Here is a 12,979-nt window from a genome sequence, read left to right as displayed (position 1 = left end):
GAAACAAAGAGGAGTTGGCCTAAGCAACTGTGCACTGTGATTTTCAACTAGGTCCTGACGTCATCACTGTGGGCGGGGCCTTAGTTAGTATGCTGTCTGCGTTCGTCAGGTTCACATATATTGAGACTCGTATTATCGGTGTGTTTTCGCGTTTTTAAGAACAAAAGGATGAAGTGTTGTGTTTTATCGTGTCAAAGTTATTCAGACAGACGTTCTGATGCTATGAATGGTATCACATTTCATTTGTAAGTAATTTTATACGTAATTTCTACACTTATTGACATCTAGTGTGAGATAGCTGAACTATGTAGTGACATCAATATATCGATGTTAGGTCGCTAAGCGAGTAGTTTTGCTACTAACCCGCAGATGGAAAATTGAGAAGTGGGCGGCGTTCCACAACCCCTCACCCCGCAAAATGTCACTCGATATTTCATAGGGAAGTCTTAATACAACATCTCTTTGTTTCTGCTCTATGGGCAGAAGGTTCCGCTGCGGGCATCGCTTCATCGAGAATTGCCGCCGCGTGCGTCGCCACGATGAACGCCGCGTGGGACGCGTCGATGCCATCCGCGGGCTCGGCCGCAAAAAACGCTCCATCTCAAACAAACGCGTATAAAATTGCTTCTCCGTAAACGCACTCATACAACGCCATATGTTTAAATTCAGTGCAGGCCGTGTCGCCCATCGCAACGCGCGACGCCCCGCGTCTCCGTAAACGAGGCCTTAGGCTGCGTTCCATAGAGCGTACTTTCGACTCTGCTCAGACTTAAGTTTGTGTGAACAGTGAAATGAAATGATTTGAAATGAAATGAAATGATTTATTTGTTTTAAAAGGTCTTTTTAAAATTGTGCCAGGGACCCTGAAGTAAGTTTGCAAAAACCTGTATCTCAGGGTCCCCGCTCTCCCTCCTCCATCATTAACAAATAAACACTTATAACAACAATATGAAACTTAAAAATACGTGTGTGTGTGTGTATGAGTGTTTGTGTGTACATATGTGTATCAGTGTCTTGAGTCTGAACAAAGTCAAAGTGTGCTGTACACATCCTATTAACTATAACTTGTCCCCTGCAGTGCGTACATGTAGGTCTTACATCAGTTCAGTCACACCTTACACATTCTACCAGGTCAACGGTTAAAGGAGCGGACTGAAATCCGAAAGGTGGGCGGTTCAAACTTTAGCGCTTAGTTGGAGGGGAAAGGGGAATATTAGTCATAATAAACATGGTTTATTTTGGTCGAGTCAACCGGGGACCCGAGAGCTGGCAGCTACCTTGGTCAAAGAATTAGTTTGGCTATCCAAAGGGGTAATGCTGCCAGCATCTTGGGTACAATGCCTCGCTGCGGTGGTCTCGACGAGGTTTTAGATTTAATTTAATTTATTTTAGTTTTAATTTAATGTTGTTTTTTTTTAGATTTAAGTTTTTTTTTTAAAGATTTAGAAGTTTATTTTCTTTAAAAAAAATTGAAAAAATTCTTTAAAAAGATGACCTGATCCACACAATGTTCTAGCTTAAGTCCGCGACTTGGTCGGCGTGGACTACACAAATTTTGGACCGCTATTTCGCCCCCTTAGTGGTTAAACTTTCAAAAATTCTTTCTTAGTGACATACTCGTAATAGCTGTCTACATGCTAAATTCAGCTCGATAAGTCAAAAGGAAAAACGGAACCCTTATAGGATCACTTTGTTGTCTGTCTGTCTGTCTGTCAAGAAACCTACAGGGTTCTTCCCGTTGACCTAGAATCATGAAATTTGGCAGGTAGGTAGATCCTATAGCTGACATTTGGGAAAAAAACTGAAAACCGTGAATATTTAGGCTTACATCACACAAAAAAATTAAATTGTAGTCATGAACTAATAATTAGAATGTATTTTCAATTTTCTAAGTAAGATAACTATATCAAGTGGGGTATCATATGAAAGGTGCTTTCACCTGTGCATTCTAAGACAGATTTTTATTTATTTTTATGTATCATAGATTTTTAATTATCCTGCAAAATGTCGAAAAAATAGGACTGTAGTACGGAACCCTCATTGCGCGAGCCTGACTCGCACTTGGCCGGTTTTATTTTTATTTTTATTTCACTATCGTCAATTTAACAAGTTTGGTTTGGGGGCTTGTCACGATGATGATGATGGCGATGATGATGATAAAGTGTGTGTACTCACTTTCTTCATCCAAATGGTTCTCTAAGAACTGTGGTTCGACCGTGATGCCGATGTCCTTGGGCGTGACGTCATCAAGCTTGGGCCGTAAGAACACGCCTTTAGCGTTGCGGCTTCCACACTTGAGGTTGAACGTGACGTCACGTTCCGGCTGAGAGTGGAAGTTCGTCAGGATGTCGAAGGCCTGGATAAGAGTAGAGAGACCTTTTTTAGGGTTCATCATCATCGACCGATAGGTCTCTTGTAGGGACTTCCACATGCCACAGTCTTGCGCCGCCTGAATCCAGCGGCTTCCTGCGACTCGTCTGATGTCGTCCACCCACAAAGAACACACCTTCAAAATTTCATGTCTCTAGGACCAGCGTTGATATATAAATCAGTCAGTTAGTCATTCAGTGAGTCAGAACTATGAATTTTTATATAACTAGCTGACCGGGCCCCGGCTTCGCTCGGGTGGAGTTTAGAAAATTGATGGGGAGGTTGAATTAAATTTTTCTCTCCGTAAGAACCATCCTCGTACTTCAAGGAATATTATGAAAAAAGAATTAGCGAAATCGGTTCAGCTGTCTTCGAGATTTGCGATCAGCAACACATTCACATAGAGAAGAATATTAATAACTACCTTCTCCACATTAAGCAGGCCGCAGCCCTGCGCCCAGGGCTCCACGTGCTCGAGATAGAGTGCGGAGTTCTCCAACGCGCGCTTTAGCGAGTACGGCGAGTAGGGAAGCTCTTTTGCTTTGAGCCCCGATATTAACACGGCTGGAATATGAGGTCAAATCAGTGATCTATAATATTAAATAACTAGCTGATCCCCGCGGCTTCGCCCGCGAGGATTTAGATTTTTAATGATCCCGTAGGAACTTTTAATTTTCCAGGACTAAAAGTAACCTATCCGTAGGAGCCCGTCCCCGTGATGCAAGATATCTCAGTACCGAATTTCGTAAAAACATTTAAACGCATGATTCTTTAAAAATCCCATGGTATCACCATCGTGGTGATACCATGAATGAAGAATGCAAGTCCTTACAGCATCAAGGCTAGGAGTTGGATCCTCGAGTTCAAAAAGTCTTTACTTGGTAGGTAGCTACTACCTACCTCCAATATAATCGCACTGCGACATAATCGCGTTGCACGCACGGACTGCCGCGGCCGTCGCCATTATTTTAATTTCGTGATATCTTCTAAGATATTAATCTAAATGAAATGATACAAAGGGCAATTTTGGTCTAAATTAAACACTTGAGATGACAAACAATTTTATTTTGATATTGCTGGAAAACATAAAATTATGGTAGATATGGCTAGAACTAATACCCTGAAGCAATTGTCATTATGGCCCGAAAGCTGTGGGGTCATTATCTGTCGTGTTAAACAAGTTATACAAAAAATGAGTATACTCTGTATAGGTACTCATTTTTTTGACTATGACATTTTTTTTTTGATTGATTTGATTATGACGGATTTAATGACTGTTAGTGTTTTGAATCTTAAAGTTAGTCTATAATGAAAATACATACCTACGGCTCCGGCGACGTGCGGCGCAGCCATAGATGTGCCGTTCATGAGTTGACAGTTTCTCAACGTGAACCTGCAAAATACATACTAATATTTTTAATACGAAAAATTTTGTCTTTTCGGTATGTTATTTTTGAAATTATTACGTCCATTAATTAAGAAGTTATAAGGCTCTAACAGTTTTATTAAATTTCATTTTAGAATAAATTGTTGTTCTCATTTAGAAAAAAAACAAGCCACTTGGAGCCATGTCATTTTATTAGTGATTTGTCATATCTACCTACTTTCAATATCAATGTTTCTTGCAGACTGGGAGACAGTTTATAGTCCAGCGGCCCGGCCCCTTCCGCGCAGGGGCCTCGCGAGCCCCAGCTGAAAGCCCCCGGGGCCCCGCGCGCGCGCATTGTGTATGCCGCTACCATCATCTCCGTTGACACACATACCTGGCTACCGACGCTACGGCTCCTCCCGGCGCGCACACAGATAGTCTGGCGGCTCCGTCCGCGCAGGGGCCTCGTAAGCTCCAGCTGAAGGCCCCCGGGGCCCCGCGCGCGCTTATCAAATATACCGCTAGCATCATCTTCGTTGACACACATACCTGGCTACCGACGCTACGGCTCCTCCCGGTGCACACACGGATAGACCAGCAGCCCCGTCCGCGCAGGGGCCTCGCGAGCTCCAGCTGAAGGCCCCCGGGGCCCCGCGCGCGCTTATCAAATATACCGCTAGCATCATCTTCGTTGACACACATACCTGGCTACCGACGCTACGGCTCCTCCCGGTGCACACACGGATAGACCAGCAGCCCCGTCCGCGCAGGGGCCTCGCGAGCTCCAGCTGAAAGCCCCCGGGGCCCCGCGCGCGCGCATTGTGTATGCCGCTACCATCATCTCCGTTGACACACATACCTGGCTACCGACGCTACGGCTCCTCCCGGCGCGCACACAGATAGTCTGGCGGCTCCGTCCGCGCAGGGGCCTCGTAAGCTCCAGCTGAAGGCCCCCGGGGCCCCGCGCGCGCTTATCAAATATACCGCTAGCATCATCTTCGTTGACACACATACCTGGCTACCGACGCTACGGCTCCTCCCGGTGCACACACGGATAGACCAGCAGCCCCGTCCGCGCAGGGGCCTCGCGAGCTCCAGCTGAAGGCCCCCGGGGCCCCGCGCGCGCTTATCAAATATACCGCTAGCATCATCTTCGTTGACACACATACCTGGCTACCGACGCTACGGCTCCTCCCGGTGCACACACGGATAGACCAGCAGCCCCGTCCGCGCAGGGGCCTCGCGAGCTCCAGCTGAAAGCCCCCGGGGCCCCGCGCGCGCGCATTGTGTATGCCGCTACCATCATCTCCGTTGACACACATACCTGGCTACCGACGCTACGGCTCCTCCCGGCGCGCACACAGATAGTCCGGCGGCTCCGCCCACGCAGGGGCCTCGTGAGCTCAAGCTGAAGGCCCCCGGGGCCCCGCGCGCGCTTATCAAATATACCGCTAGCATCATCTTCGTTGACACACATACCTGGCCACTGACGCTACGGCTCCCCCCGGCGCACACACGGATAGTCCAGCAGCCCCGTCAGCGCAGGGGCCTCGTGAGCTCCAGCTGAAGGCCCCCGGGGCCCCGCGCGCGCTTATCAAAAATACCGCTAGCATCATCTTCGTTGACACACATACCTGGCCACTGACGCTACGGCTCCCCCCGGCGCACACACGGATAGTCCAGCAGCCCCGTCAGCGCAGGGGCCTCGTGAGCTCCAGCTGAAGGCCCCCGGGGCCCCGCGCGCGCTTATCAAATATACCGCTACTCTAGCATCATCTCCGTTGACACACATACCTGGCCACCGACGCTACGGCTCCTCCCGGTGCACACACGGATAGACCAGCAGCCCCGTCCGCGCAGGGGCCTCGCGAGCTCCAGCTGAAGGCCCCCGGGGCCCCGCGCGCGCTTATCAAATATACCGCTAGCATCATCTTCGTTGACACACATACCTGGCTACCGACGCTACGGCTCCTCCCGGTGCACACACGGATAGACCAGCAGCCCCGTCCGCGCAGGGGCCTCGCGAGCTCCAGCTGAAGGCCCCCGGGGCCCCGCGCGCGCTTATCAAATATACCGCTAGCATCATCTTCGTTGACACACATACCTGGCTACCGACGCTACGGCTCCTCCCGGTGCACACACGGATAGACCAGCAGCCCCGTCAGCGCAGGGGCCTCGTGAGCTCCAGCTGAAGGCCCCCGGGGCCCCGCGCGCGCTTATCAAATATACCGCTACTCTAGCATCATCTTCGTTGACACACATACCTGGCCACCGACGCTACGGCTCCTCCCGGTGCACACACGGATAGACCAGCAGCCCCGTCCGCGCAGGGGCCTCGCGAGCTCCAGCTGAAGGCCCCCGGGGCCCCGCGCGCGCTTATCAATATACCGCTAGCATCATCTTCGTTGACACACATACCTGGCTACCGACGCTACGGCTCCTCCCGGTGCACACACGGATAGACCAGCAGCCCCGTCCGCGCAGGGGCCTCGCGAGCTCCAGCTGAAGGCCCCCGGGGCCCCGCGCGCGCTTATCAAATATACCGCTAGCATCATCTTCGTTGACACACATACCTGGCTACCGACGCTACGGCTCCTCCCGGTGCACACACGGATAGACCAGCAGCCCCGTCCGCGCAGGGGCCTCGCGAGCTCCAGCTGAAAGCCCCCGGGGCCCCGCGCGCGCGCATTGTGTATGCCGCTACCATCATCTCCGTTGACACACATACCTGGCTACCGACGCTACGGCTCCTCCCGGCGCGCACACAGATAGTCCGGCGGCTCCGCCCACGCAGGGGCCTCGTGAGCTCAAGCTGAAGGCCCCCGGGGCCCCGCGCGCGCTTATCAAATATACCGCTAGCATCATCTTCGTTGACACACATACCTGGCCACTGACGCTACGGCTCCCCCCGGCGCACACACGGATAGTCCAGCAGCCCCGTCAGCGCAGGGGCCTCGTGAGCTCCAGCTGAAGGCCCCCGGGGCCCCGCGCGCGCTTATCAAAAATACCGCTAGCATCATCTTCGTTGACACACATACCTGGCCACTGACGCTACGGCTCCCCCCGGCGCACACACGGATAGTCCAGCAGCCCCGTCAGCGCAGGGGCCTCGTGAGCTCCAGCTGAAGGCCCCCGGGGCCCCGCGCGCGCTTATCAAATATACCGCTACTCTAGCATCATCTCCGTTGACACACATACCTGGCCACCGACGCTACGGCTCCTCCCGGTGCACACACGGATAGACCAGCAGCCCCGTCCGCGCAGGGGCCTCGCGAGCTCCAGCTGAAGGCCCCCGGGGCCCCGCGCGCGCTTATCAAATATACCGCTAGCATCATCTTCGTTGACACACATACCTGGCTACCGACGCTACGGCTCCTCCCGGTGCACACACGGATAGACCAGCAGCCCCGTCCGCGCAGGGGCCTCGCGAGCTCCAGCTGAAGGCCCCCGGGGCCCCACGCGCGCGCATCGAGTATGCCGCCAGCATCATCTCCGTTGACACGTACGCACCCACTCCTATATACAACAATTCCTTTAAACATTTAGTCTAACTTGTGGCACTTATGCTACGCCATCCGTGGTGGCAGAGGAAATAGCTTAGAAGTTGCGTAGTGGAAATCGTTTGGTGAAAAGTAAATTAGACCTTAGGAATCTCCTTAGCTTAGGCGATGCCTTGTTGTGGTTAGTGAAAACGGGCATTATACCTGTACGGGAGCGGTGTGTAGGCTCGACCGTACCAAAGGGAGATCTCCCATCAAGCGGTTGGTTGTGCGCGGTTGTGTTGGTTCTGTCTTAAAACTTCTATATATAGTCCAGATTGCAGAAAACTCCGTTAGTGCGAGTACTGCCGGCGGTACATTTGTTCGGGACTACGTCATGAAATGTTATCGATTGAATAGCGCCATCTAGTTGCATCTGTGGCAACCGCCAACAATAAAACACAACTCTCATATATCTCACCAATCAGTATGGGTTGCGCGATGTCAGGCGGCGCGCCCACCGTCGCGAGCGCGGGCCCGTGGTTGCCGGCCGACACCACCCACGAGACTCCGTAGCGGTTCACCACAGAACTGATTACGTCACCCACGCGACTGTAGGCAAACAAACAGACTATAGGTTAATCTAAATATATAAAAAGAAAAGGTGACTAACTGATCTATCAATCTTTTTGTCTAGTGCTTTGGTCTGGAAGTGTGGTGTGAATTATTCGCTTTTTTTGTCTAAATAAAAAATAAATAAAAAAAAATAAAAAAAAAATCAACGCACAGCTCAAACTACTGGACGGATCGTGCTGAAATTTGGCATGCACGCTAATATGACATAGGCATCCGCTAAGAAAGGATTTTTGAAAATAACTCCTAAGGGGGTGAAATAGGGTTTTGAAATTGTGTAGTCCACGCGGACGAAGTCGCGAGCATAAGCTAGTCTAAATATATAAAAGGAAAAGGTGACTGACTGACTGACTGACTGACTGACTGATCTATCAACGCACAGCTCAAACTACTGGACGGATCGGGCTGAAATTTGGCATGCAGATAGCTATTATGACGTAGGCGTCCGCTAAGAAAGGATTTTTGAAAATTCAACTCCTGAGGGGGTGAAATAGGGGTTCGAAATTTGTGTAGTCCACGCGGACGAAGTCGCGGGCATTAAGCTAGCCTATCACATTTGAAAGAGCATTCCCAACTAGGTTCAAAAGTTTATATGAATAAAAAACTTTTTTTTTAAATAGACTGCCTGTCTGTCACTCTTCATGGAGCTCAGCTCCATGACCGATGGTCAGTGACACTATACTGCGCAAACTCACCCAGCGTTGGACCAGTGCGCGTGCTCGCCGTAGCTCATGTTGATGACGTCAATCTTCATGGTCTTGCTCAGCTCCATGACCTTGATGCAGGCCCTCACCAGCGCCGTCCCGGTCTCCATGGAGCCAAGTCTACTGTCGCCTATCGTCAGGGAGACTATCTTAGCCCCGGGCGCCACTCCGTTCTTGTCAGGTTCCTCAGGGAAGTAACCAGATGCGATTGCTGCTACGTGCGTGCCGTGGGTGGCTGGAATAGAGATACCATAATGTACCTACTCTACTCTATAGATCCTCAATAAGATCAGAGGATCTTATTCTTCATTGCAAAGGATTGTGACCTCGTTCTATTAGGAAGCCAGAATCAAGCAAAAAATGTGAAAAACATAGATTTATTCACTGCAGTATACAAAGAAAGAAATGACAATAAAGCAATGTTAGCCACTGCAGGATCAAAAATCAAATTATATTATAGGTTTTAAAAATTGACTATGTTTAGTATTAAAAAAAAAACAATTAGGCACATGAAATTTTTGAAAATCTACAGAATAATTCATTATGTACCCTTGTCCCTTACCGATTGGTACGATTCAAATGCGTAAACTAGTAAACCGTTCGATAGCTCGATGACGGAAGGCCCTGGACTGTAAGAAGGCTCCCTTGGGCAGTGGACGTAGAACGAAAGGAAAATCAGGAAAAACTCATGTGCTGCGCGAAAATTGTCCTCGTAATTTTCTCCACCTTCACACTGCACTTCGTTTGCGCGAGAAATCGAACCACAGTTGAGGGCGATTAGGTGAATAGCGACACGTGCGATTTTAAAAAGCGTTTTAGCGTTACGCGTCGGCTGCCATTTTGGAATTTTTGGAAAAATTATGTGCCGACTTGGACCAACATTGATTGAGCCAGAGAGAGACAACATGCTCTGTAGAGTTAGTAGGCAACATATACTTACAGCACATCCCCACAACTTCCAGCGTGTTGCCTTCGTCATGCACGTTGATGCTGACTGTCATCTCGTCCAGAGCTGTCAAATGCACATGTTCGTGTGTGGAACTGTACTCGCCCAGCAGTGGACCAGTGGACAAGTCACCTGTTTCTGACGTGTCTATGCATGCTCTGCAAAGTAACAAATTAATTTTTTTTAGAAGATATATAATATTGTTACAAATACCTACAACTCTCGAAGCTTCAAACATCTACGTGTTTGGGTTTGAGACAAGTACTTTTTTTGAGACAAATACCTACCTCGTTGTTTTCATTGTTTCGTAATTTTTGAGTACATTTAGTTGTTACATCATTTTGGCATAGGAAATAAAAATATTATTGCCTTGTTTTGACTAATTGGAAGCTTCTAGGGTTGTTTATCGATTAGTAAGCGACAGGCGAGATGGCAATTGGGGAAGGCACGCCCCGCACACCCGCACAGCGCCCGCACTAACCCGCATTTACGTAAAAAGTTGCAGTAGCGACAGCAACGCGACAGCAGTAGCAATCCGACAGTTCATTTGCTGTCTCTCTTCCTCTTCTTATTCTGCTTTGTGTCTATTGCTGCCTCTCTCTAGCGGGACGTTTGACAGCAATGATCGCGAGATTTAAGCCTGTCGCGAGATATGTAATCACCCCGCCGGTGCGAGCGAGCGCGGGTGACGTGCGGGTGTGCTGGGCGTCCCCCCTGGCTCGTACGCCAATTGCCATCTCTCCCTGTCGCATACTATACGTACGTTTTGTATAACGGCCACTTCGAATCGTATTTTCGAAACGAATCGAATACGAAGGAGTGCACAAACACCCTAAAGCTATAAAAAAAAACTTAATTTGTTCTTACCTCCAAACAGTTCCATCATGGAACAGGACACAGTCATAAGCGGGACCTAAATCTGTGTATTTCTTCTCTGCCTCCTTTAACACCTCTACCCTGGTCTCCAGTTCCTCTTTTTGTAGTTTTTCCTCTTGACTGAGAGTCGTCTTTGATGCTGCAAACAAAAGACTATAATAACTATTTCAAGTGGGGTATCATATGAAAGGGCTTCACCTGTGCATTCTAAAACAGATTTTTATTTATTTTTATGCATCATAGTTTTTGATTTATCATGCAAAATGTCGAAAAAATCCGACTGTAGTACGGAACCGTCGGTGCGCGAGCCTGACTCGCACTTGGCCGGTTTTTTTTTGGAGTTATATAGGTTTTTTAATTTAGCAATTGAATAATATTTATTATTTATACTTATTAAGTAATTTTATTTTATGGTTGCATAGAACTCGAATAAATATACAATTTCTATAAAACTATATACATCACAGAAATGATTCCTATCTTGCAGATAAAGCACCTTGTCTACTGATAACATAAATAAATGCATAGATTCATTTATCAGGCCATTGTATTGATCAAGTATTATACTTTTATCAAGAGTTCCAGGTTCAAACAGTTCAAAATAAATAAATATTCAATTTGAAAACCAAGGTGTACTAGAATCACTACCCTTATTATAAACAAGCTTAAGCTCGCGACTTTGTCCGCGTTGACTACACACATTTCAACCCCCTATTTCACCCCCTTGGGGGTTGAATTTTAAAAATCCCTTCTGAGCGGGATGCCTACGTCATAATAGCTATCTGCATGCCAAATTTCAGCACGATCCGTCCAGTAGTTTGAGCTGTGCGTTGATAGATCAGTCAGTCAGTCACCTTTTCCTTTTATATATTTAGATGGTAAAACAAGTGATATTTAATTAATTAAAACGAATGTAACTCCAAAAAGTTAGAGGTGCAAAAAGTTCAGGATGCCCGGGATTGAAAAACCCCTATGTATCTACTCGCCAGATCTTTAACTATATCTATGCCAAAAAACATGTTGATCTGTTGTGCTGTGATTGAAGGACAAACCAACAAACACTCACACTTTCGCATTTTATAATATCAGTATGGATACCTCCTGATGCACTAAATGTATATAGCAACCCTAAGAAATACCTACCCACTTCATTCTCGAAGTCCTGCAGCTGTTTACTAGCCTCTGCAAAAGCGGTCTTATGTCCCACATCCCAAAGATGCTCCTTTCTGTGCTCCTGTATCCTCTCCTTCACTTTAGAGGGGTATAAGGTGAATGGATAGAGGACTCCTATCCGCCATTCTCCAGTGGAGTTAGTCCACGACTCTGGTATCTAAAAATGAAACAATAATATTATCATAGTATTATTATTTCAATATAATATAAGTACCAACATGTCTATTTAGTTGAAATTTAAAGTGAAATTCTACAATTTTGTAATGAGGTTGTATCGGTATCAGGTCTAGAGAACTATACAACCTTATTACAAAAACCGGCCAAGTGCGAGTCAGCCTCCCGCACCAAGGGTTCTGTACTAGATTTTGTTTTTTACATTGACAAAATCACACATTGATTTTACTTGAACACGAAAATAGTCAATAGCTAGTCGCTTCCTCGTCGGTGGTGGGACAAGTGCCCAAAGGAGAAGAAAAACGTTTCTACCATGAGCAAAGCAACAACGTGGTGGGTGGTTGAAAAAAAATTGACAAAGAACAGCTGTGGCACTTTGACACTAGAGTCAATGACCTTGTGACATCGGTAAAATTAGAATAGCAAACAAAGCAACTTTAAATTAAACCCGTCCAGTTCTCGAAGGTCTTTATAAGGACTTATGAATCAAATAAAAAAAACTCAATTACCTTTAATTTACGGCCTGTGGTGCCGGTAATACATCCGTCCACTACCTTACGAATAACCGTGCTAGTATCCACATCCCCACAGCCGCTGCAATCAAACCTTTCTATAACTTTAGTCTCCCCTGTACTGGTCACCTAGAGCACAATAAAACATTCACATTAATACTAGAAGTAAACGACTTTTAAACTAAACAAATCGTGACAAGACAATTTTTTACCTTAAGGCCAGCGGCCGCGGGATCGACGCCCGAGTCGAAAATTGCGATTACTGTGTTCCTGCCATCGTACTCTGCGTTTTTATTTAAAAATGTGACGACCCCCGTTTCTTTTTTCGGCATTAATCCCCAAACAGGAAAATCGCAATCGATCGGTACGTCTGCCATTTTTGGTGACCGATTATCTTTTTTTCAGCTGTAGGTGCCGCAGTGTTGCCATCAAGTTTGATAGAGTAGCCGTATCAATACTTTAAATTGCCGTATTTTAAATTAAAATCCTGATATTTCCGTATTTGCTTACTTTTACTAAACTAGCGGCACGCTATGATGGCCGGTTTGACGTTTGTCCGCTCATGAAGTTCCGTATTAATTGATAACGACTTTGAAGGAAATAATTGTATTACTTTATTGACGATAGTGATGTGCAGAGATTCATAAATTTTATCGAATGTAGTTTTAGGTTTAGGACTCAAAATTTATTTATTAAATTGATTTCTTAAATGTATACAAGTGTAGAAAAATCAGTTTGCACCA

The 12,979-nt window shown here is 47.1% G+C and overlaps 1 protein-coding gene across 1 annotated transcript in view; it reads right to left on the bottom strand.

Moving 5' to 3' along the window:
• TppII (Tripeptidyl-peptidase II) overlaps positions 1–12,635 on the bottom strand; it is a 34,457-nt gene extending 21,822 nt beyond the window's left edge. Inside the window, exons 1-11 of the mRNA XM_034975119.2 lie at positions 12,449–12,635; positions 12,234–12,365; positions 11,521–11,707; positions 10,369–10,516; positions 9,496–9,659; positions 8,547–8,790; positions 7,700–7,830; positions 7,093–7,255; positions 3,693–3,763; positions 2,795–2,934; positions 2,176–2,356 (exon numbers count right to left, since the gene is read on the bottom strand). Of these exons, the coding sequence (XP_034831010.1) occupies positions 2,176–2,356; positions 2,795–2,934; positions 3,693–3,763; positions 7,093–7,255; positions 7,700–7,830; positions 8,547–8,790; positions 9,496–9,659; positions 10,369–10,516; positions 11,521–11,707; positions 12,234–12,365; positions 12,449–12,613 (1,726 nt within the window). The 5' untranslated portion in view covers positions 12,614–12,635. The remainder of the gene's footprint in view (positions 1–2,175; positions 2,357–2,794; positions 2,935–3,692; positions 3,764–7,092; positions 7,256–7,699; positions 7,831–8,546; positions 8,791–9,495; positions 9,660–10,368; positions 10,517–11,520; positions 11,708–12,233; positions 12,366–12,448) is intronic.
• Positions 12,636–12,979: the final 344 nt, after the last annotated feature.

Source organism: Maniola hyperantus, chromosome 2 (genome assembly GCF_902806685.2).
Source record: "Maniola hyperantus chromosome 2, iAphHyp1.2, whole genome shotgun sequence".
NCBI lineage: Eukaryota > Metazoa > Arthropoda > Insecta > Lepidoptera > Nymphalidae > Maniola > Maniola hyperantus.
The sequence above is the reverse complement of the archived record's forward strand: the minus strand, read 5'-3'. Positions and strand labels throughout refer to the sequence as shown.